Source organism: Mobula hypostoma, chromosome 5 (genome assembly GCF_963921235.1).
Source record: "Mobula hypostoma chromosome 5, sMobHyp1.1, whole genome shotgun sequence".
Lineage (NCBI taxonomy): Eukaryota > Metazoa > Chordata > Chondrichthyes > Myliobatiformes > Myliobatidae > Mobula > Mobula hypostoma.
Genome location: NC_086101.1, coordinates 188,900,298 through 188,925,042, shown reverse-complemented (window position 1 = coordinate 188,925,042; position 24,745 = coordinate 188,900,298). Strand labels below are relative to the sequence as shown.

Here is a 24,745-nt window from a genome sequence, read left to right as displayed (position 1 = left end):
TATAGAACTACCTAGGCTTACCCATAGCCCTCTATTTTTCTAAGCTCCATGTACCCATCCAAGAGTCTCTTAAAAGACCCTATTGTATCCGCTTCCACCACCGCTGACATCTCCTCTGTACCGACTTCCAAGCACCTTAAACCTGTTCCCTCTCGTGCTAGCCATTTCAGCCCTGGAAAAAAGAAGACATAAGAGTAAGCTGTTTCATGAATGATCTGGAAGAAGTTGCCTCGGTCTAGAGAAACCCCTTTGGGTGTTTAATTCCCACCACTGTCTGTAAGAAGTTTGTACATTCTCCCTATGACTGCATGAGTTTCTTCCAGGTGCTGTGATTTCCTCCCACAGTCCAAGGACGGACGAGTTAGTAGGTTGATTCATCACTGGAATGTAATTGGGTATTATTGTGCCAGAAGAGCCTTTTACTGCGCTGTATCTCTAAGTAAGAGAGTGAAAAATAATCAGCTTAGTTTGAAGTATGATCAAGCCGCATCTATGGAGGGAAACATGCGACTGATGTTTACTGTCGAGACCCTTCACCTGGACTGGGTGAAGCAACAGCGGTGTGGCTGAGTCCTAATTGTACAACAACATTGCCTGACTAGCCCCTTTAATCAATGGAGAGTTAGGGAGTGTCAAAAAAGATTAGCTTTATTTGCCAAACATACATAAAAATATCAAAGCATACAGTGAAATTGCAATGTGCTGAGTGTCACCATGCTTACAGCACCAACACAGCATGCCCTGGATTTACTAATCCATACGTCTTTGAACCCCCATCGCTGGCACTATACAACATTATGCTTGTCACTAATGCTATCGTGCTGTCCATGGGTTCAAATAAACTTATTGTAGATTCTCAGGGGTCTGCGTCGGCGTGTAGCGTCATGTTCCATGGTCGGGTTAAATCAGTTCAGTGTGAGGGATAGGTGGGTATGGTGTAGTAACAGACCCTTCCACCCCAGCCCAATGAGCCCACACTGCCCAATTACACCTTGTGACCAATTAACCTGTACGTCTTTGGAGTGTTGGAGACCCGGAGGAAACCCACGCGGTCCTGGGAAGAACACACAAACTCCTTACTGACGGCAGCACGAATTGAACCCTGATCTTCTGATCGCTGGTGCTGTAAAACACTATTCTACTGTTCCGTCCTCAATCAATATTGAGAGGTGATGTAGGGGTTCACAACCTGGAGTTCATGGACCTCTCGGTTAATGACAAGGGTCCACAGACCCCTCAGTTAATGGTAGGGGTTCATGGGAACCCTTCCACAGAAGAAACAGAAAGATAGGATGTTATTTTTAATTTATACAGCTTTTCTCTTTGACTCTCACTGTTCACCCAGCTCCTGTATTTCTGCTCTAACACTGACCCTGTTTTACAATTCCAGGGCCTCTACGATACGTGATCATTCACAGGGGCTGCCTATACTACTTCAAATCCAGCACGGCTGCCAACCCGCAGGGGGCTTTCTCCTTGAATGGCTACAACAGGTCAGTACCCAGAAACTACATCTTCATTATGTGCTGTGTCATATGATGTAGCGATCATGGTCTCATGACCATGATTGTTCTTGGCAAATTTTTCTACAGAAGTGGTTTGCCATTGCTTTCTTCTGGGCAGTGTCTTTACAAGACGGGTGACCCCAGCCATTATCTTCAGAGATTGTCTGCCTGGTGTCAATGGTCATATAACCAGGACTTGTGATGTGCACCATCTGTTCATACGACCATCCACTACCTGCTCCCATGGCATCATGCGACCCTGATCGGGGGGGGCTAACAGGTTCAATGTCTTGCCGAAGGGTGATCCGCAGGCTAGTGGAGAGAAAGAGAGTCTTTAGTGGAGACGTATCTCCACCCCATCACCCTAGCAACATCTGTTGTACCAGACTTTTGGAGAGTGTGTGGGGATATCTGTAAGTCTGTTCTGATAGTGGAGACACAGTTGGATTTTTGTTTAGAGTTTCAGAACAGTAACAGGCTCTTCCAGCCCAATGAGCCCATGTGAGCAAGTAACCTCCTAACCAAAACAACTTTGGAATGTGGGAAGAAACCAGAGCACCCGGAGGAAACCCACGTGGTCACGGGGAGAGTGTGCAAGCTCTTTAAGATACTGGTGCTGTGGTAGGGTTACGCCAACCGCTATGCTATACAGTATAGACATAGAGACATAGACACAAGAGGTTCTGCAGATGCTAGAAATCCAAAGTAATACACACACACACACACACACACACACACACACACAAAGTTGGAGGAACTCAGCAGGTCAGGCAGCTTCTATGGAAATGAATGACAGTCGACATTTCGGGCTGAGACCCTTCATCAGGACAGATAAGTCTGGATCGGCACTCTAGTCCCCCATTCCAACTGTGCTATTGGGACAGCACAGTAACATGACTGTTGTGTTCAGCTTCGCTCACCCTGCTCGATCCCTAGGGAGGATGGTAGAACGGAATGGCCGAGGAGTACAGGTAGATGATTCCCTGAAAGTGGTGACAGCGGCAGATGGAGTGGTGAAGAGGACATTTGACATGCTGACCTTCAAAGTTGAATACCAAAGCTGAAATGTTCTGTTGCATTTGTAGGTATACGAAATTATTAGAAGTATAGATCGGGTAAATGCAAGCAGGCTTTTTCCTCTGAAGTTGGGTAAGACCACAACTAGAGGTCATAGCTTCATCATGAAAGGTGAAATGCTCAAGGGGGAAGCTGAGGGTGAACTACTTCGCTCAGGTGGTGAGAGTGTGAAATGTGCTGCTAGAGGAAGTGGCGGATGTGGGTCTGAATGCAATACCTAAGGGAAGTTTGAATAAGTACATGGATGGGACTCTCCCATCAAAGGAAACATCCTCCCTATAACCATTCTGCTGAGGCCTTTCGGTGTCCAGCAGGTCTCAAAGGGATCCTCCCTCAATCTTCTGAACTCCAGTGGTTACAGGCCCGGAGGCATCAAATACTCCTTGTACTTTAAGGATCATTCTCGTAAACATCCTCCGGTCCCTCTCCCATGCCAGCACATCTATCCTTAGATGTGGGATCCAAAATTGCTGACAATATTCCAAATGTTGTCCGACCAATGCCTTATTAAACCTCGGCAATACATCCTTGTGTGTTTTTTTTTCTTCAGGTCCTCTCCAAATAAATGCACTTGCCTTTTTTTAATGCTGATAATGTGCAGGTTATATGTGTGGTCCATAGGATAATTCAACTCTCAAATAAGAACAGTCTGTTGAGCTTCAGAATTGTACTGGATTCTCCAGGAATTAGTCAATCATCTCTGCTAGTGTAGTGGTGAAGTAATTGGACTGGCGTTCGGGGCCATGAGTGTGGTTTCCACAAATCAGGAGTTAAAGCTATTATTAATAATAGTAACCTCATTCTGCCTCGCTGTCTGCCTGCACTGCGCTTTCTCTGTAGCTGTAACACTTTGTTCTGCATTCCAAAGTTGAAAGTAAACTTATTATCAAAATCCCTATCTACAACTCTGAGATTCATTTTCTTGCAGGCATATTCAATAAACCTATAGAAAAATGACCATAACAGAATCAATGAAAGACTGCCTAACTTGGGTGTTCTACCAGAATGTAGAAGGCAACAATCTGCAAATACAAAAAGAAAGAAATAATATTAAGAACATGAGACAAACAGTCCTTGAAAGTGAGTCCATAGGTTGTGAGAACATTTCAGTGATGGGGCAAATGAAGTTGAGTGAAGTTATCCCCACTGGTTCAAGAGCCTGATGGTGAGGTGTAGGTTGACATCCTGAACCTGGTGGTGTGAGTCCCAAAGCTCCTGTACCATCTTCCTGATGGCAGCAGCAAGAAGAGAGCACATCCTGGATGGTGGGGTTCCTCGATGATGGATGCTGCTTTCCTGCGACCACGTTTTGTGTAGATATGCTCCATGTTGGGAGGGTTTTACCTGTGACGGACTCCCTTATACAACCTCAATGTACTATTGTAATGAAAAACAGGTTCTCACCGTACTTTGGTGCATGTGACAATAATAAATTTAGTGACTATGCAAGTACCAGGAAAAGAAGCCTCACACAAGGAAATCTGCAGATGCTGGAATTTCAAGCAACACACATAAAAGTTACTGGTGAATGCAGCAACCCAGCAGCATCTCTAGGAAGAGGTACAGAAGCTTGTCAGTTTTACACAATCTGGCCTCTGACTTCAAACCCGATGATACAGTTGAATGGCAAAATAAAGTGGAGGCCAGAGAATGATGGGTTTGCTAGTGTCGACCAAAGTTCAAAGTAAATTTTATTATCAGAGTTCATGTATGTCACCATATACAACCCTAAGATTCATTTTCCTGAGGGCATACTCGGCAAATCTATAGAATAGTAACTATAACAGGATCAATGAAAGATCAGCTAGAGTGGAGAAGACAACAAACTCTGCAAATGCAAAAATAAATGAATAGCAACAAATAATGAGAACATGAAATAACAAAATAAAGAGTCCTTAAAGTGAGATCATTGGTTGTGGGAACATCTCAATGAATGGAGCAAGTGAGTGTAGTTATCCCCCTTTTTTTTTAAAGAGCCTGATGGTTGTGGGGTATAACCTGGTGGTGTGAGTCCTGAGGTTCCTGTACCTTCTAGCTGCTGGCATCAGCAAGAGGAGAGCATGGCCTGGGTGTGTAGATCTCTGATGATGGATGCTGCTTTCCTATGATGCGTTTCATGTAGATGTGCTCAGTGGTTGGGAGGCTTTACCCACAATGTACTGGGCCGAATCCACTTTTGTATGATTTTCTGTTCAAAGGCATTGGTGTTTTCCGTATCAGGCCATGTTGCAGTCAGACAATATATTCTCCACTGCACATCTATTTAGGTTTGTCAACCACATCCTGCAAAAAATAAGAGACATAATAATTTTAAAAAACACATTTTTAAACCATTTTATTTATCAGGTATTATTTGGAGGTAGGTTCAAAATGGCTGCATGACTAAAGATCATGACTAAAGATTAAATTGGATCATTATGTGAACTTAAGCAACACATGCAAAATACCAGACAAATTCAACAGATCAGGTTGTACCAATGCAGGGAAACAGAGTCAAGATTTTGGGCTGAGCCCTTCATCAGGACTGGAGACAGAAGCCAGAATAAGAAGGTGGAGGGAGACAGGTTTGGAGTACAAAGTGGCAGGGTGAGGGGGAAGGTGGGTGGTTTGGATGAAGTTAAGAGCTGGAAGGTGATAGGTGGAAGAGATAAAGGGCTGAAAAAGAGGGAATCTAGTAGGACAGGACAGTAGATCCGGAAGGAGAAGCAGTCAATTGGACGCATGGACGTGAGATCCTCACTGGGTCCAAACTTCAAGGACTGGAATTGTAGCTGGAAACCACGAGGAACAGGATGACGGTGGAGACAAGTTCCCAGGAAGGACATGTGGCTGTGTTGTGTCAAGTCTGGGTGAACATGTGGTCAAAAACTACCTGGTTTGCAAGTGGCAGTGAGAAGGCATCACATCACAGAGGTAGATGCCTTTAACCTTGAAAGGGAAGCACTTGGCTCTGACTTCTAGGAAGTGTTCAGCCAAAGATGTGCCTCGTGTGGTTAAGGGTAGGTGGTGAAAATCTTTTTCCCATGATTTGACAGTGATGAAATGCTTTGAGAGGTTAACTCCTGCCTCAGCATGGACCTGGACCCATTGCAATTTGCCGATAGTCACAATAGGTCAATGGTAGATGCAATCTCAATGGCTCTCCACACGGCTTTAGACCACCTGGACAACGTAAACACCTATGTCAGGATGCTCAAGCAACACACATCAAAGTTGCTGGTGAACACAGCAGGCCAGGCAGCAACTCTAGGAAGAGGTACAGTCGACGTTTCGGGCCGAGACCCTTCATCGGGACTAACTGAAGGAAGAGCTAGTAAGAGATTTGAAAGTGGGAGGGGGAGGGGGAGATCCAAAATGATAGGAGAAGACAGGAGGGGGAGGGATAGAGCCAAGAGCTGGACAGGTGATTGGCAAAAGGGATATGAGAGGATCATGGGACAGGAGGTCCGGGGAGAGGGAAAGGGGGGGAGGGGAGAAAAAAAACCCAGAGGATGAGTTGATGGATGCAGATATTCAAGATACCAAGTGTTCTGCCCATGACAGCAAGAAACTGCAGGAAGTTGTGGACACATCTCAGCACATCACAGAAACCAGCCTCTCCTTTATGGACTTTTTCTACCCCTCTCACCACCTTGGTAAAGCAGCCAGCATAATCACAGAAGAAGAAGTGGGTGGGAGGGTATTTTTTTTAAATCGGAAGGAGAAATCGATATCTATGCCATCAGATTGGAGGCTATCCAGACGGAATATAAGGTGTTGCTCTTCCACCCTGAGGGTGGCCTCATCTTGGCATGAGAGGAAACTATGGACCAACATGTCAGAAGGGGGAATGGGAATTAAAATGTTTTGCCATGGGGAACATTTGCCAGATGGAGTGGAGGTAATCGATGAATCGATTTCCCAATTTATGATGGGTTCACCAATATAGAGGAGGAGCCTGCATGGAGGGCACTGGATACAGCGGACGACTCCGGCAGATTTGCATGTAAGGTGTTGCCTCTTCTGGAAGGACTGTTTGGGGCCCCTGAATGGAGATGAGGGAGGAGGTAAATAGGCACTTTGGCTGCTTGCAGGGGTAAATACTGAGAGGGAGATTAGCGGGGATAGACAAATGGACAAGGTAATCATGGAGGAGGCGATCCCTGTGGAAAGCAGAGAGTTGGGGGGGTGGGGTGGGGAGGGCAAGATGTTTGGTAGGATCCCTTTGGAGTAGGCACAGGTTGTGAAGAGTGACATGTTGAATGCAGAGGCTTGCAGAGTAGTAGGTAAGGACGAGATCCTCTGTTAACTCTATCAGGCGGTGGGAAGGTGGGGTGTGCATCTGTCTGGGAAATGGAGAAAATGTGGATGAGGGCTGTGTCAATGGTTGAGGAAGGAAACCCTGTTCTCTGAAGGAGGAGGACATCTTTGATGTCCTGGAAAGGGAAGCTGTATCCTGAGAACGAATGCAGTGGAGACAAAGGAACCGGGAAAAGGAGCTGTATTTTTTACAGGAGACAGGCTGGGAAGAGGTGTTGTCAAGATGGCCATGGGAATTGGTTGATTTATAAAAGAGTCTGTCGACAGTTCATGGCAGAAAGATTTGTCCATAGTCTAGAGAATACATTATGAGCAATAGCAGCAGAACACACTAAACTGACACTGAGTCAGAAGCTCGACCATTTCCTCCTTGCATACAGCACACTCCACAACCAGCAACTCACCATTTGTGCTGTTCCTGGGTTGTCCCTCGCACTCACGCTGGGATCTCCTGACACCCAATCTCAGGAGTATGCAGGATAAGCAGCTGCTTGGGGGCCCCTTGAACAAGGAGGTTCAGTCTTTCACTCCTGGACAAGCAGTCCTGGCAAGAGACTACTGAGATGATCAAAAGTGGGTACTTGGAAAGATTGAGGGCTGAACTGGAGCACTCTCTCACACAGTGGAGATTTCATCTGATGCCATCCGGAGACAACACATTGATCAGCTGAGGAGAGCAGAGTCGACTGATAGAGAAGAAAGGTGTCCCGAGCAGTCTGGATCAATTCCTTCAGTCCCAGAGTCAACTCCTGCAACTACCCTGAACCACAAGTATCATCTGCCAAGCAGAGTGAACCCCATCCCCCACCAGGTCAGGTATCCCACCAGAGTAAGAAATCTTCCACAGCAATTAAATCCTTAGGCCTGAATGGGACAATTATAATTTAAAAAGATTAGAGAGCAAAATGTTACATATTTGAGTTAAGATGCATTCTACGTTGAGTTGGAGTTGTCGCTAAGCAGGGAGTAGTGTGAGCGGAGAGAGAGGCTGTTCAGCCTGCAGTCGGCCGGGGGCAGCACTGAACTGAACACTCCTGGACTTCTCCTTTGATGTTTGATATTCTGTGGTGTTTGCTCACTTTTTGCTGTTTGCGCAACTTGTTCTTTTCTTTGTGGTAGGGTGACTGAACAGATTCCATGGTGTTTCTTTGTTCCATGACTGCCTGCAGGTGGACGAAGCTGAGTTGTATTCTGTATACATACTTTGAAAATAAACATACTTTATATCTTTGATTAAGCATTCTTGTGTTTACATAGTTCATTACAGGTTATATGTAAGAAGCTTGAGTCATTACACCGTGGCATATGTGACTGCGTCATTAAAGAGGAAACTGAGTACATAAGTATCTCCAGCTCTCATGTTTTTCTTTTGATTAGTTTCTGGAGTTATAAAACATAACAGTTATGAAAGTCTCTGAGAATCTTGCCCTTTTCAGCTAAGTACCGAATAAACTGGCTGTGCAGAGCGAAAACCAGAAACTGTTAGAAATTGCTTATCAGGTTGGGCAGCAACTGTAGAGAGAGAAACAGGATTAATGTTTCAGGCTGGTTATGCATCATCAGTTCAGTCTGAGGTGGGGTACTTCATACAGTTCTAGTCACAGTACATCAGGGAGCAGGTTTAAGGGAGAGAGGAGGATGTTATCAAGAATGACTCAGCCATTCATTCATTCATTCAACAAGCCCGTAACACACCTATTCAACCCTAGCCTAATCACAGGATAATTTACAATGATAAATAACCAACTAACTGGTGTGTCTTTGGAATGTGGCAAGAAACAGGAGCACCCAGAGAAAACTCACACAGTCACAGGGAGAACGCACAAACTCATCACAGATGGTGCTAGAACTGAGCTCCAAACTCCGACACCCTGAGCTGTAATAGCATCAGGCTAACTGCTGTGTTACCGTGGTGCCCCAATCATATATACATGGAAACATACAATGAACTGTGTTGTTTGAGTTAACATCTAACACACCCAAGGATGTGCTGGAGACAGCCCACAAGTGTTGCCACATGTTCTGGCTCCAACATAGCATGGTCACAATGTTCATTAGCAGCACCAGCAACAGCTCTTTTTCTCCCTCAAATCCATAACACTCATTCAGGCCTCCAACCTGCAGTCAGTGGCCCAGTCTCTGACCTCTGCATACACTGACACGTGGGCTTCAACTTCGACCTCGACCTCGACGAGCTGACTTTGGTCTTCACCCTTCAGGCTTCAGCCCAAAGACTCAACGATCATAGGACTTTGAACTGCATGCCTCATCCTCTGGACTCGCATGGACCTCCAACCCCAGTATTCCTGGGACGGAGGGAAGACAGTCTGGATTTATTTTTGTATACAATTACAGGAGGCGTTGAGAAGGGAAGTTGATAATAAGGGGATATGAAAGAGAGAAAGTAGGGAAAATCCTCACAACATGCAGTGGGGGACCAGAACCTGAAGAGATGATGAAGGCATTATGGAATTGTCATTCTGAAATTATGACATCATAGCGTGAGTGAGACTTGATTGCAGGAGGAGCAGGACTGGCAGCTCAATGTTCTGGGGTTCCGTTGTTTTAGGTGTGATAGAATAGGAGTGATTAAAAGGCATCAATAGTCAGGGAAAACGTCACAGCAGTGCTTAGTCAGGATGGACTGGAGAGCTCTTCGAGTGAGGCTTTATTAGTAGAGTTGAGGAATAGGAAAGGTTAATGGGATTATATTATTGACCACCCAACAGTTTGAGGATTTAGAGGAGCAAATTTGTAGAGAGGTCGCAGACTGGTGCAAGAAACATAAGGTTGTGATAGCAGATGATTTTTAACTTCCCCCAATGTGACAGGGACTCCCATGCTGTCAAAGGACTAGAAGGGAAGGAGTTTGTCAATTGTTTTCAGGAAAGTTTCCTTAATCAATACATAGATGTCCCAACTAGAGACAGTGTGATACTGGATCTCTTATTAAGGAATGAGACAGGGCAGGTGATAGAAGTTTGTGTGGGGGAACACTTTGCATCAAGGTAATTATGGAAAAGGACGGGTCTGATCATCAGGTTAAGATTCTACATTGGAGAAAGTCCAATTTTGATGGTATTAGAAAGGATCTGGCAAGTGTAGACTGGAACAGGCTGTTTTCTGGCAAAGGTGTACTTAGTGAGTGGGAGGCCTTCAAAAGTGAAATTTTGAGAGTACAGAGTTTGTATGTTCCAGTTAGAATAAAAGGCAAGGATATCAGCTTTTAGGAACCTTGGTTTTTGAGAGATATTGAGGCCTTGATTGAGAAAAAAGAGGTATAGGCAGGCAGGAACAAATGAGGTACTTGTGTATAAGAAATGCAAGAGAACACTTAAGGAAATCTGGAGGGCTAAAAGAAGACATGAGCTTGTTCAAGTAGACAAAGTGAAGGAGAATCCGAAGGGCTTCTACAGATAGATTAAGAGCAAAAGGATAGCAAGGGACACAGGCCTGGCAATATGTTCCCATGGATCCTGTGGGAGGTTAATGCAGAAATTGAAGGAGCCGTAGCAGAGGTATTTAAAACATCCTTAGCCACGGATGAGGTGCGAGACTATAGCTAATGTTCTGTTGTTGAAGACCGGCTCTAAGAATAAGAATAAGAATAACCTTATATACAGTGCCTATAAAAAATATTGACCCCCCCACCCCCCGGAAGTTTTCATGTTTTATAACATTGAATCACAGTGGATTTAATTTGGCTTTTTGGCACTTTTTGACAATAGAAAAAGACTTTTGTATCAAAGTGAAAATATAAAACACAATAATTGATTGAATATGTATTCACGCCCTTTAATATAACACACCAAATCATCACTGGTGCAGCCAATTGGTTTTAGAAGTCACAATTAGTTAAATTGAGATCACCTGTGTGCAGTCAAGGTGCTTCAATTGATTGTAGTACAAATACATTTGTAACTGGAAGGTCCAACTGCTGGTGAGTCAGTATCCTGGCAAAACTAACACCATGAAGACAAAAGAACACTCCATGCAACTCTGCGAAAAGGTTATTGAAAAGCACGACAGGAGACAGAAGCAAGAACACTTCCATGTCAGTGGCTCACAAATAGAGAAATCTTGGAGCCAGCGTGAGAGGGAGGATAGGCAGGTGATACAGAAGGGACGTACTCAGACCGGTGGTTTGAGATGTGTCTATTTTAATGCAATGAGTATTATGAACAAAGCGGATGAGCTTAGAGCGTGGATCAATACTTGGAGCTATGATGTTGTGGACATTACAGAGACTTGGATGGCTCAGGGGCAGGAATGGTTACTTAGAGTGCCAGGCTTTAGATGTTTCAGAAAGGACAGAGAGGGAGGCAAAGGAGGTGGGCGCATGGCACTGTTGATCAGAGATAGTGTCACGGCTGCAGAAAAGGGGGAAGTCATAGAAGAATTCTCTATGGAGTCTCCGTGGGTGGACATTAGGAACAGGAAGGGGCCAATAACTCTACTGGGTGTTTTTTATAGACCACCCAATAATAACAGGGACATCGAGGAGCAAACGGGGAGACAGATTCTGGAAAGGTGTAATAATAACAGGGTAGTCATGGTGGGAGATTTTAATTTCCCAAATATTGATTGGCATCTCCCTAGAGCAAGGGGATTAGATGGGGTGGAGTTTGTTAGGTGTGTTCAGGACAGTTTCTTGACATAGTATGCAGATAAGCCTACAAGAGGAGAGGCTATACTTGATCTGGTATTGGGAAAGCCTACAAGAGGAGAGGCTGTACTTGATCTGGTATTGGGAAACCTGGTCAGGTGTCAGATCTCTCAGTGGGAGAACATTTTGGAGATAGTGATCACAATTCGATCTCCTTTACCATAGCATTGGAGAGGGATAAGAACAGACAAGTTAGGAAAGTGTTTAATTGGAGTAAGGGAAAATATGAGGCTATCAGGCAGGAACTTGGAAGCATAAATTGGAAACAGATGTTCTCGGAGAAACCTATGGAAGAAATGTGGAAATGTTCAGGGAATATTTACGTGGTGTTCTGCATAGGCATGTTCCAGTAAGACAGGGAAGGGATGGTAAGGTACAGGAACTGTGGTGTACAAAGTCTGTTGTCAATCTAGTCAAGAAGAAAAGAAGGGCTTATGAAAGTTTCAAAAAACTACGTAATGATAGAGATCTAGAAGATTATAAGGCTATCAGAAAAGAGCTTAAGAATGAAATTAGGAGAGCCAGAAGGGGCCATGGGAGGGCCTTGGCAGACAGGATTAAGGAAACCCCAAGGCATCCTACAAGTACAGTATGTGACAAGCAAGAGGAGAATGGAACCAATCAAGTGTGACAGTGGAAAAGTGTGTATGGAACCGGCGGAGATAGCAGAGGTACTTAATGAATACTTCAGTATTCACTACGGAAAAGGACATTGGCGATTGTAGGGATGACTTACAGTGGACTGAAAAGCTTGAGCATGTAGATATTAAGGAAGAGGATGTGCTGGAGCTTTTGGAAAGCATCTAGTTAGATAAGTCTCTGGGAATGGATGAGATGTATCCCAGGCTATTGTGGGAGGTGAGGGAGGAGATTGCTGAGTCTCCGGCAATGCTCATTGCATCATCAATGGGGACGGGAGAGGTTCCGGGGGATTGGAGGGTTGTGGATGTTGTTCCCTTATTCAAGAAAGTGAGTAGGGATAGCCCAGGAAATTATAGACTAGTGAGTGTCACTTTAGTGGTTGGTAAGTTGATGGAGAACATACTGAGAGGCAGGATTTATGAACATTTAGAGAGGTATAATATGATTAGGAATAGTCAGCCTGGCTTTGTCAAAGGCAGGTTGTGCCTTACGAGCCTGATTGAATTTTTTGAGGATGTGATTAAACAAACACTGATGAAGGTAGAGTTGTACAAGTAGTGTATATGGATTTCAGCAAGGCATTTGAAAAGGTACCCCATGCCAGGCTTATTGAGAAAGTAAGGAGGCATGGGATCCAAGGGGACATTGCTTTGTCGATCCAGAGCTGGCTTGCCAACAGAAGGCAAAGAGTGGTTATAGACGTGTCATATTCAGCATGTAGGTCAGTGACCAGTGGTATGCCTCAGGTATCTGTTCTGGGACCCTAACTCTTTGAGATTTTTATAAATGACCTGGATGAGGAATTGGAAGGATGGGTCAGTAAATTTGCTGATGACACAAAGGTTGGGGGTGTGTGGTGTTATGTACCCCGTAACTGGGTTGCCAAACCAGCAGAAATGGACCACTCGTTGGAGTGTGGATTACTAGGAACTAATAAAGTTTTATTAAAGAAATAAGTAACACAGTACTCTAATCGTAAGGATATAAATGCAACAGGTTAGCAATGATAATACACACATGTACACAGAACTAGGGTAATGGGAATCAAACCAAGCTCTATCGCAGTCTAGGGGTAAAATGATCAGTCTTAAGTGATGCAGAGTTCAGTTCAGCTTAGTACAGTTCGCAGTAATATCTGTTATGCCGTTGGGGGGGGGGGGGCGGATTGCAGTTTGATTCAGGCAGACATTTGACGTCTTCGCAGTTGGTTTTCGGGCGGACCCTTTTATGTCTTCTATCCCGCTGTGGTCACCGACTGTGACCCCTCCGTTCCGGATACGACCATTCTTCCGCGGTGAACCTGGCACCCAGGCAAGAGCGGACACACACACCAGGTTCCCACCGATCGTACCTTTACACCCTGTGAGTCTATGGTCGGTTCCCACGAACCGGGCCTCCAAACTCCCACCAACTTGTGGGGGCACACCGCTCTTCCAGGGTCTCGTTATCTCATGATCTCGTGGGGTGTCGTGCCTTAGCGAACCTGTTCTTTTTATCCCCCTGCTGGGGTATCGCCTGTCCATCAAACTTCAAACAGTTCAGGTTCAAAGCAACCGGTCTGTCAATATCCTGAATTGTGTCTCTTTTCAGTTAAACACTCTCTCGCCTCTCTCATTAATATTTTGAACGTTTCTCCATTGTCTCCCTTATCTCTCTCATTAGCATCAATCGTCTGATAACTTGGTTTGGTGTCACATTGGATAGTGTGGAGAGCTGTCAGAGGTTACAGCGGGACATTGATAGGATGCAAAGCTGGGCTGAGAAGTGTGAGGTGGTTCATTTTGGTAGGTCAAATATGATGGCAGAATGTAGTATTAATGGTAAGACTCTTGGCAGTGTGGAGGATCAGAGGGATCTTGGGGTCTGAGTCCATAGGACAGTCAAAAGCTGCTGTGCAGGTTGACTCTGTGGTTAAGAAGGCATACGGTGCATTGGCCTTCATCAATCGTGGGATTGAGTTTAAGAGCCGAGAGGTAATGTTGCAGCTATATAGGACCCTGGTCAGACCCCACTTGGAGTATTGTGCTCAGTTCTGGTCACCTCACTACAGGAAGGATGTGGAAGCCATAGAAAGGGTGCAGAGGAGATTTACAAGGATGTTGCCTGGATTGGGGAGCATGCCTTATGAGAATAGGTTGAGTGAACTTGGCCTTTTCTCCTTGGAGCGATGGAGGATGAGAGGTGGCCTGATAGAGGTGTACAAGATGATGAGAGGCATTGATTGTGTGGATAGTCAGAGACTTTTTCCCAGGGCTGAATGGCTAGCACCAGAGGGCACAGTTTTAAGTGCTTGGAAGTCTGTACAGAGGAGACGTCAGGGGTATGTTTTTTACGCAGAGAGTGGTGAGTGCGTGGGATGGGCTGCCAGCGACAGTGGTGGAGGCGGATATGATAGGGTCTTTTAAGAGACTCCTGGACAGGTACATGAAGCTTAGAAAAAAATAGTATGTACAACAGGACGGTCAAAATAACATAGAAATACAATTGTATCAGCGTGAATTGATCAGTCTGATGGCCCGTTCGTCCTGGTTTTCATGCTGCGATGCTATGTCCCAGATGGTAGCAGCTGGGACAGTTTGTGGCTGGGGTGACTCAGATCCCCAATGATACTTTTGGGCCTTTTTTACACACCTGTCATTGCAAGTGTCCTGAATAGTGGGAAGTTCACACACACAGATGTGCTGGGCTGTCCGCACCACTCTCTGCAGAGTCCTGCGATTGAGGGAAGTACAGTTCCCATACCAGGCAGTGATGCAGCCAGTCAGGATGCTCTCAATTGTGCTCTTGTTGAAACTCGTTAGCATTTGGGGACTCATGCCAAACTTCTCCAACTGTCTGAGGTGAAAGAGACACTGTAGTGCTTTTTTCACCACACAGCCAGTATGTACAGACCACATGAGATCCTTGGTGATGAACTTAAAGCTGATCACTCTCTCAACCCCAGATTCATTGATGTCAATAGGGTTGAGCCTGTCTCCATTTCTCCTGTAGTCCACAACCAGCTCCTTTGTTTTTGTGACATTGAGGGAGAGGTTGTTTTCTTGACACCACTGTGTTAGGGTGATGACTTCTCTGTCGGTTGACTTGTTATTATTTGAGATGAGGCCAATCAATGTAGTGTTGTCAGCAAATTTAATTAGCAGATTGGAGCTGCAACTTGGGTGTAGATTTGTTTTCTGGCAAGTTAATGACCCCAAGCGTAAAGCCAAAGCTACATAGGAATGGCTTAAACATAACAGAGTGAATGTCCTGGAGTGACCAAGTCACAGTCTAAACCTCAATCCAATTGAGAATTTGTGGCTGGACGTGAAAAGGGCAGAGCTTGAGAAGAATGGGGGGAAAATTGCAGTGATCAGATGTGCAAAGCTGATTAAGAGACCTATCCCCACTTGCTCCCTAAGGTACACCTACTAAATACTGACATGAAAGGGGTGAAGACTTGTACAATCAATTATTTTGTGTTTTATATTTGTAATTAATTTAGATCACTTTGTAGAGATCTGTTTTCACTTTAAAACGAAAGTCTTTCTCTGTTGATCAGTGTTTAAAAAAAAGCCAAAGTAAATCCACTGTGATTCAATGTTGGAAAACAATAAAACATGAAAACTTCTTGGGGGGGCGGTGAATACTTTTTATAGGCACTGTATGGGCATTGGATAGACACAGACTGGTTATGGATAGTCAGCATAGGTTTGCACCTGGTAAGTCATGTCCAGTCAATCTTATGGAGTTTTTCCAGGAAGACACCTGGAAAGTTGATGAAGGCAAGACAGTGGATATTGTCTACAGGAACTTTAGCAAGACCTTTGACAAGGACCCACATGGGAGGTTAGTCAAGAAGGTTCAGTTGCTCGGCATTCAAGATGAGGTAATGAATTGGATTAGACATTGACTTTGTGGAAGAAGCCAGAGAGTGGTTGTAGATGGTTGCTTCTCTGATTGGAGGCCAGTGTCCGGTGGTGTGCCAAAAGGATTGTTGCTGGTTTCATTGTTGTTTGTCATCTGTATCAATGATCTGAATGATAATGTGGTTAACTGGATCAGCAAATTTGTGGATGACACCAAGATAAGGGCGTAGTGGACACTGAGGAAGAATATCAAAGCTTGCAGTGGGATCTGGATCAGCTGGAAAAATGGGCTGAAAAATTGCAGATGGAATTTAATGCAGACAAATGTGAGGTGTGAGTGGGAGGGCCAACCAGGAAAGACAACTGAATGGTAGGCCGCTGAAGAGTGTGGTAGAACACAGGGATTTGGGAAAAACAGGTCCATAATTCTTTGAAACTGGTGTTATAGGTAGAGAGTGTTATAAAGAATGTTTTTGGCACATTGGCCTTCATAGATCAGTGTATTGAGTACAGGAGTTGGGATGTTATGTTGAAATTGTATCAGATATTGGTGAGGCTTAACTTGGAGTATTGTGTTCAGTTTTGGTCATTTACTTACAGGAAGGATATAAATAAAATTGAAAGAGTGCAGAGAAAATTTACAAGGATGTTGTCAGCACCTGATTAGATTAGATTAGATTATGAGGACACGCAGTCCTGTTTTATTGTCATTTAGTAATGCATGCATTAAGAAATGATACAATGAGGACCTGAGTTAGAGGGAAAGGTTGAATACAGTCCCAATTCTAGGGACATTTTCCACTGAGGTTGGGTGAGACTACAATTAGAAGTCATGGGTTAAGGGTGAAAGGTGAAATGTTTAAGGGGAACATGAGGGGGAACTTCACTCAAGAGTGCAAATGGTGGATGTGGGGTCTATTTCAACATTTAAAATAAATATGAATAGGTATATGGATGAAAAAGGAATGGAAGGCTATGGCCCAGGTGCTGATCATTAGGATTTGGCCATTTAATGGTTCTGCATGGAATAGACGGGCTGAAGGGCTTATTCCTGTGCTGTAGTTCTATGACTCTATGGAAGAAATTCTCACTCCATTTAAGCATCGTCCAAAGGGCCGTAAACTCCAGGACTACAGAGTAGTTTTAATGGCTGCTGTGGACACAATGAGCTGAATGGCCTTCTGTAGCTTGGGTAGCCACAGTGTAGGGGCATTAGATGGGCTTAGATCTGTGGGCTTGGTGTGGTTGGAGGGGAAGCTGTGGTTTGGACACGAAGGAAATCTTTGGACAGTTCCCTGAAAGCCATGGCCCGACAGATGAGACGTGACTATTTCTGAGGGAATGTACTGACTGAGGCTGCCATGACGCTGTTCCTGTGGTATTGGGGAAAAAATTACGTTCTAAAGTTAGCATGTTTTTAATAGAAGCAAAACTGTGGCTTCCCCTTTGTACCTCGTCTCCAGATCACATTGAATTCAGAGCACGACTCTCACAAGCTGCAGGACACAAGGCTGAGGGTAAGAGCAACCATATTAAACCCATTACGTCATGTAATTTTAGCAACAGTGACTACATCTTCACCCACCTGCTTTGGGTAAAAATTCCATTCCACTCTCCACCTCCATTCAGCCTCTTCTTATGACGAATCTTTCTGTGCTTCTGAAACATGTTCCTTTTTCCTTAATCGTGGCTTCCCTTCCAGCAATCTCATCTGCTCTGTATTCTCCTTTTCCACCCTCCTCCTGGACAGGGCAACTTGAAATGCACTTGTACATCACAATCTCAAAAGTCTTAAGGTGGATAAGTCACCTGGACCAGAGACCTGAGAAGAGATAACGGATGCATTGGTCCTGATCTTTCAAGAATCACTTGATACTGGCATGCTCCCAGAGGACTGGAAGATTACAGATGTCACGCCACACTTTAAGAAGGGAGAAAGGCAAAAGAAAGGAAATTATAGGCCAGTTAGCCTAACCTCAGTGGTTGGGAAAGTGTTGGAGTCTATTATTAAGGATGACGTTTCGGGATACTTGGAGACTAATGATTAAATAAAGTCAAGCAACGCACATCAAAGTTGCTGGTGAACGCAGCAGGCCAAGCAGCATCTGTAGGAAGAGGTGCAGTCGATGTTTCAGGCCGAGACCCTTCGTCAGGACTAACGAAATTAAATAAAGTCAGCATGGTTTCTGTAAGGGGATAGCTTGCTTGACAAATATGTTAGAGTTCTTCGAGAAAGTAGCAAGCAGGGTGGATAAAGGAGAGACAGTGGATGTCATTTACTTGGATTTTCAGAAGGCATTTGATAAGGAGCCATACCTGAGGCTGCTTAACAAGATAAAATCCTGTGGCATTACAGGAAAGTTACTGACATGGATAGAGGGATGGCTGACAGGTAGAAGGCAGTGAGTGGGAATTAAAAGTGACCTTTTTTGGTTGGTAGCCAGTGACTAGTTGTGTTCCTCAGAAGTCAGTACTGGGACCAGTACTTTTCACATCGTTTGTCAATAATTTGGATAATGGAATTGATGACTTTGTGGCAAAGTTTGCATATGATACAAAGGTATGTGGAGGGGTAGTGCTGAGGAAGCAATGCAATTACAGCAGGACTTCAACAAGTTGGAAGAATGGGCAAAAAAGTGGCAGATTGGATACGGAATTGGGAAATGTACGATAATGCATTTTGGTAAAAAGAACAATGGTGCGGACTATTATCTAAGTGGGGAGAACGTTCAAACATCAGAGGTGCAGAGGGACTTAGGATCCTTGTGCAGAACTCCCAGAAGGTAACTTACGGGTCGAGTCTGTGGTAAAGAAGACAAATGCAATATTGGCATTTATTTTAAGGAGAATAGAATATAAAAGCAAGGAGATAATGCTGAGGCTTTATAAGATACTAGTCAGGCCACACTTGGAGTATTGTCAACCGTTTTGGGCCCCGTATCTCAGAAAGGATATGTGGTAATTAGAGAGAGTCCAGAGGAAGTTCACGAGAATGATTCCAGGAATGAAGGGGTTAAGATTTAACATATGAGGAGGGTACGGCAGCTTTGGGCCTGTACTCACTGGACTTTAGAAGAATGCTGGTGGTGGGGTGGGGGGGTCTCATTGAAACCTAAGGACTAGATAGGGTGGATGTGAAGAGGATGTTTCCTATGGTGGGCTAGCAAGTGATAGAGAAAGCACTCTCTGTGAATAGGTATATTAATCATTTATTTACAGAAGTAAAAATTCAACCAAACATTCATGTTCCCCAAGTTACAGACACTACAAAGCCAAATACTCAACAGACATCCATACACTCAACAAACATACTTAGTTAAAAGTGCTCGTAGAGCAGACTTTCCCAATGGTCATATCTCAAACATAGAGAGCAAGTCCCTTCCATGTGTTATGTACCCCAGGATATTTGGAACTGAACACCAGGCATCTATCCAATGGGAAAAGCAGCTGCATCTTCTAAACTAACTAATCACAACGGAAGTGGCTTTCGATAATCAGAATAAGGCACACCCCCACAGGACACCACAGCACTCTAAAGTTGTGAATGTGATGATGCAACCCTCAGACTTGTATGACTCCACAAACTCCCAACTAAGTTATACATAAAACACAAAGTACAACACCCAGTCCTGTAAACCCAGTGGTCACCTCCCAGTATACTATAGTAGTCCACCAGCCTCCCTGTGCCCCAAAAGCCCACCGGCATAGCCGATGAGCTGGTCCTCCACTTAATCTTATACACTGACTCTCGGGTGTGATCAGCCAGGTGAATGATGTCACCTGACCCGTCATGAATGTAGGTGCAGCATTCTTAACCAATAACTGTACAAATGCCACCTTCCTTTGTGAGCAGGTAGTCCAAGGCCATCAAAATCAGTTCCTGGGACAGTCTGGCTGTACCATGCTGAGAAAGGCTATCATTCAAAAAATCCTTCCTTTGTAATAGCCCTGTTACTGACCAGCATGGACTAGGCACTCGTCCAGGGCACTGTGCTGGCATACATACAGCACCACAGATCAACTGCACCACCCTGTGGGAACAATGGCTAAGCCTAGGAGCTACAGCAAGTGCCATTCAGCTTCCCACAGATGCCCAGCCTCACAACACCATTTGGCATAGACTCTGCCATCCCTGGATACTGCTCCTGCTCACACTGGACGTCCAACGTATAGTGCTCAACATACCACCTACACCAATACTGTCAAGTGGGGAAATCACCAGGAGTCGGAACTTTCCAATTATACAAATAGTACGTAGGGAAATACCAGCCCTTAAAGCACTTACCCGACGTAGACTGGGAGACCGCTTTGCTGAACATCTACGCTCTGTCCGCCAGAGAAAGCAGGATCTCCCAGTGGCCACACATTTTAATTCCACATCCCATTCCCATTCTGACATGTCTATCCATGGCCTCCTCTACTGTAAAGATGAAGCCACACTCAGGTTGGAGGAACAACACCTTATATTGCGTCTGGGTAGCCTCCAACATGATGGCATGAAAATTGACTTCTATAACTTCCGCTAGGCCCCACCTCCCCCTCGTACCCCATCTGTTACTCATTTTTATGCACACATTCTTTCTCTCACTCTCCTTTTTCTCCCTCTGTCCCTCTGAATATACCTCTTGCCCATCCTCTGGGTCACCCCCCCCCGTCTTTCTTCCCAGACCTCCTGTCCCATGATCCTCTCGTATCCCCTTTTGCCTATCACCTATCCAGCTCTCGGCTCTATCCCTCCCCCTCCTGTCTTCTCCTATCATTTTGCATCTCCCCCTCCCCCTCCAGCTTTCAAATCCCTTACTCACTCTTCCTTCAGTTAGTCCTGACGAAGGGTCTCGGCCTGAAACGTCGACTGCGCCTCTTCCTATAGATGCTGCTTGGCCTGCTGCGTTCACCAGCAACTTTGATGTGTGTTACTCCACTAGGGCTAGTTAGGCTCAAGTCCTTTAAGGCTGTTACTATACTGTGGACTAAGGTCGGCTGAAATAGATACTCCCTCCCAGCTCCGCTAAAACAGAAAGCTAAAACCCAAGAACCCAGTTAATTTCCCCCAACGGTCTTTTCTTTGTTGTCAAAGGGATCGATATCAGTGGCATCCCTTCTGTGATGTAGTAAGGCGTCTTCATACAAATTCTGTTAGTCGAGTGCAAATTCAAATGCCATCGATGTATATCGATGATTTGGATTATGGATTAAATGGTTTTGTGGCCAAGTTTGCGGATGACACCAAGATACGTGGAGGAGCAGGAAATGTTGAAGAAACGGAAAGGTTGCAGAGAGACTTAGTCAGTTTAGGAGAGTGGGCAAAGAAATGGCAGAAGAGATGCAACGTTGACAAATGTACGGTTGTACATTTCGGAAGAAGAAATAATCGGGCAGATTATTATTTAGATGGGGAGAAAATTCAAAAATCGGAAGTGCAAAGGGACTTGGGGGTCCTCGTGCAGGATACCCTAAAGGTTAACCACCAAGTTGGATTGGCGGTAAGGAAAGTGAATGCTATGTTGGCGTTCATTTCAAGAGGAATAGTGTATAAGAGTAAGGAGGTGTTGATGAGGCTGTATGGGGCACTGGTGAGACCTCATTTGGAATACTGTGTGCAGTTTTGGGCCCCCTATCTTAGAAAGGATATACTGATGTTGGAGAGAGTTCAGAGAAGATTTACGAGGATGATTCCTGGAATGCAGGGGCTAACATATGAGGAGCGTCTGTCGGCTCTTGGATTGTATTCATTAGAGTATAGAAGAATGAGAGGGGATCTCATAGAAACGTTTCAAATGTTGAAAGGGTTAGACAGAGTAGATGTGGAAAGGTTGTTTCCCTTGGTGGGTGAGTCCAGGACAAGAGGCCATAGTCTTAGAATTAGAGGGTACTCAGTTAAAACAGAGATGAGGAGAAATTTTTTTAGCCAGAGGGTCGTGGATTTGTGGAATTCGTTGCCACATATGGCTGTGGAGGCCAGGTCATTGAGGTTTAAGGAGGAGATTGACAGGTATCTAATTAGTCAGGGTATCAGGGGATATGGGGAAAAAGCCGGAAATTGGAACTAGATGGGTGAATAGTTTAGCTCATGGGGGAGCTGCGGAGCAGACTTGATGGGCTGAATGGCCTACTTCTGCTTCTTTGTCTTGTGATCTTGTGATCATCCACAGGAATGTACAACAGGATCTCCCACCACAAATTAGCCTCCACCACTTTGTCATTCTGTAATGCAGCGACCTGAAGGTTGTGAGTTCGAGCTCCAGCCAAGGTAACGTGTTGTGTCCTTGAGCAAGGCACTTAATCACACATTGCTCTGCGACGACACCGGTGCCAAGCTGTGTGGGTCCTAATGCCCTTCCCTTGGACAACATTGGTGTCGTGAAGAGGGGAGACTTGCAGCATGGGCAACTGCTGGTCTTCCATACAACCTTGCCCAGGCCTGCGCCCTGGAGAGCGAAGACTTTCCAGGCGCAGATCCATGCCGTCGCAAGACTAACGGATGCTTTTATTTAATGTAGGGAGATACAAATGCACTCATTCCTGATTCGTCACTGGATATTTGGAAAACACAAAAAGTATAGAACTACTCGAATTGCTTCCCAAATGCTCAATTCCCTCTGAAATATGGGCATCTCATATCCGGAATATAGTTGCCCAATTTCTACTCAAATTTCATATGGCCACTATGAAAAATGAGTCATCCCTAAAACCAATTATAAAAACCATTGGGAAAGAAGTAACAAAGTAGCAGATTAAGACACAATAAACGCATAACAGATTTTAAACACGAGAAGCAAAAGTAACAAATTAGAACACAAATCACATCACAAAGCCTGGGATGTACAGAGAAACACAGAAAACCTACAGCACAATACAGACCCTTTGGCCCACAATGCCGTGCTGAACATGTACTTAATTTAGAAATTACCTAGGGTTACTCAGAGCCCTCTATTTTTCTAAGCTCCATGTACTTATCCAGGAGTCTCTTAAAAGACCCTGTCGTATCCGCCTTCACCACTGTTGCCAGCAGCCCATTCCACGCACTCACCGCTCTCTGCGTAAAAAAAACAACTAACCTCTAGTATCTCCTCTCTACCTACTTCCAAGCACCTTAAAACTCTGCCCTCTCCTATTAGCCATTTCAGCCCTGGGAAAAAGTCTCTGACTATCCACACGATCAATACCTCTCATCATTTTATACACCTCTATGAGGTCATCTCTCATCATCTGCCATTCGAAGAAGAAAAGATCGAGTTCACTCAACATATTCTCATAAGGCATGCTCCCCAATCCAGGCAACATCCTTATATATCTCCTCTGCACCCTTTCTATAGTTTCCATATTCTTACTGTAGTGAGGTGACCAGAACTGAGCACAGTACTCCAGGTGGGGTCTGACCAGATTCCTATATAGCTGTAACATTACCTCTCGGCTCTTAAACTCAATCCCATGGTTGAAAAAGTATGCATTGTATGCCTTCTTAACCACAGAGTCAACCTGCGCTGCATCTTTGAGTGCCCTATGGACTCAGACCCCAAGATCCCTCTGATCCTCCACACTGCCAAGAGTCTTGGCCATTAATACTATATTCTGCCATCATATTTGACCTACCAAAATGAACCACCTCACACTTATCTGGGTTGAACTCCATCTGCCACTTCTCAAACCAGTTTTGCAGTTGTGCATATTGATGTACTACTCCAAAACTTCCCATGGAACTGCAAACTACTTAAAGCAGTTAATCTCTCACAGAAACGAACAACTGATAGGAAAAAGCAACTGGGCGGGACCTAACACATTCACAGTCTCTTAAAGGCCTCACTCACACACAAAAGCAAACTGACACGTGTGGCCACACCTTATCACCACACATTTCTCCACATTCAAATCATTTACACTCTATTTACAGGGAAAATGGTTGCAGGGCGAATGATCCCCTCCCTACAACAATGAGGGGTGAATGTACTAAACCACCCCACCAATACCCTCAACTGGCGAATTTCCACTGATATCCTTTACAGGGAGCCCTGAATGGAATGTGAGGAATCTGGCAGAGGACAAAAGGAACCCTTTTTCTGCAGAGGACTTGAAAAATGACCCTCCCTCCTCAGCAGTCTCCCATTTTTGCTCTTCCTGACGGTATTTCCACATTGCATAGAGGGTGAGGGGTTGGAACCCCATTTACCAGCTCCTCCAGAACCCCTGCTTTAAGCAACTCTAAAAGCATTTCTTTAGGTGATATGCAGGATCTTGTGTACTTGACTACACAAACTTCTGACAGCCCTCCACACTATCCACAACACCCCTAACCTTTGTGTCATCAGCAAATTTACTAACCCTCCACTTCCTCATCGAGGTCATTTATAAAAATCATTACCTAGCTTTTTAAAACTTTCATAAGCATATACCCAGAATATTTGAAGCTGGGTGTTGGCGCGTGGCCAAGTGGTTAAGGTATCAGTCTAGTGATCTGAAGGTCACTAGTTCGAGCCTCAGCTGAGGCACGTGTTTTGTCCTTGAGCAAGGCACTCAACCACACATTGCTCTGCGATGACACTGGTGCCAAGCTGTATCGGCCCTAATGCCCTTCCCTTGGACAACATCGGTGGCGTGGAGAAGGGAAACTTGCAGCATGGACAACTGCCGGTCTTCCATACAACCTTGCCCAGGCCTGCGCCCTGGAAACCTTCCAAGGCACAAATCCATGGTCTCACGAGACTAACCGA

At 44.8% G+C, this 24,745-nt stretch overlaps 1 protein-coding gene across 4 annotated transcripts in view; it reads left to right on the top strand.

Moving 5' to 3' along the window:
- sh3bp2 (SH3-domain binding protein 2) overlaps positions 1-24,745 on the top strand; it is a 132,605-nt gene that overhangs the window by 42,743 nt on the left and 65,117 nt on the right. For all 4 annotated transcript variants that reach the window (XM_063049557.1, XM_063049558.1, XM_063049556.1 and 1 more), the window contains one exon: positions 1,391-1,493. In XM_063049557.1, the coding sequence (XP_062905627.1) occupies positions 1,391-1,493 (103 nt within the window). The remainder of the gene's footprint in view (positions 1-1,390; positions 1,494-24,745) is intronic.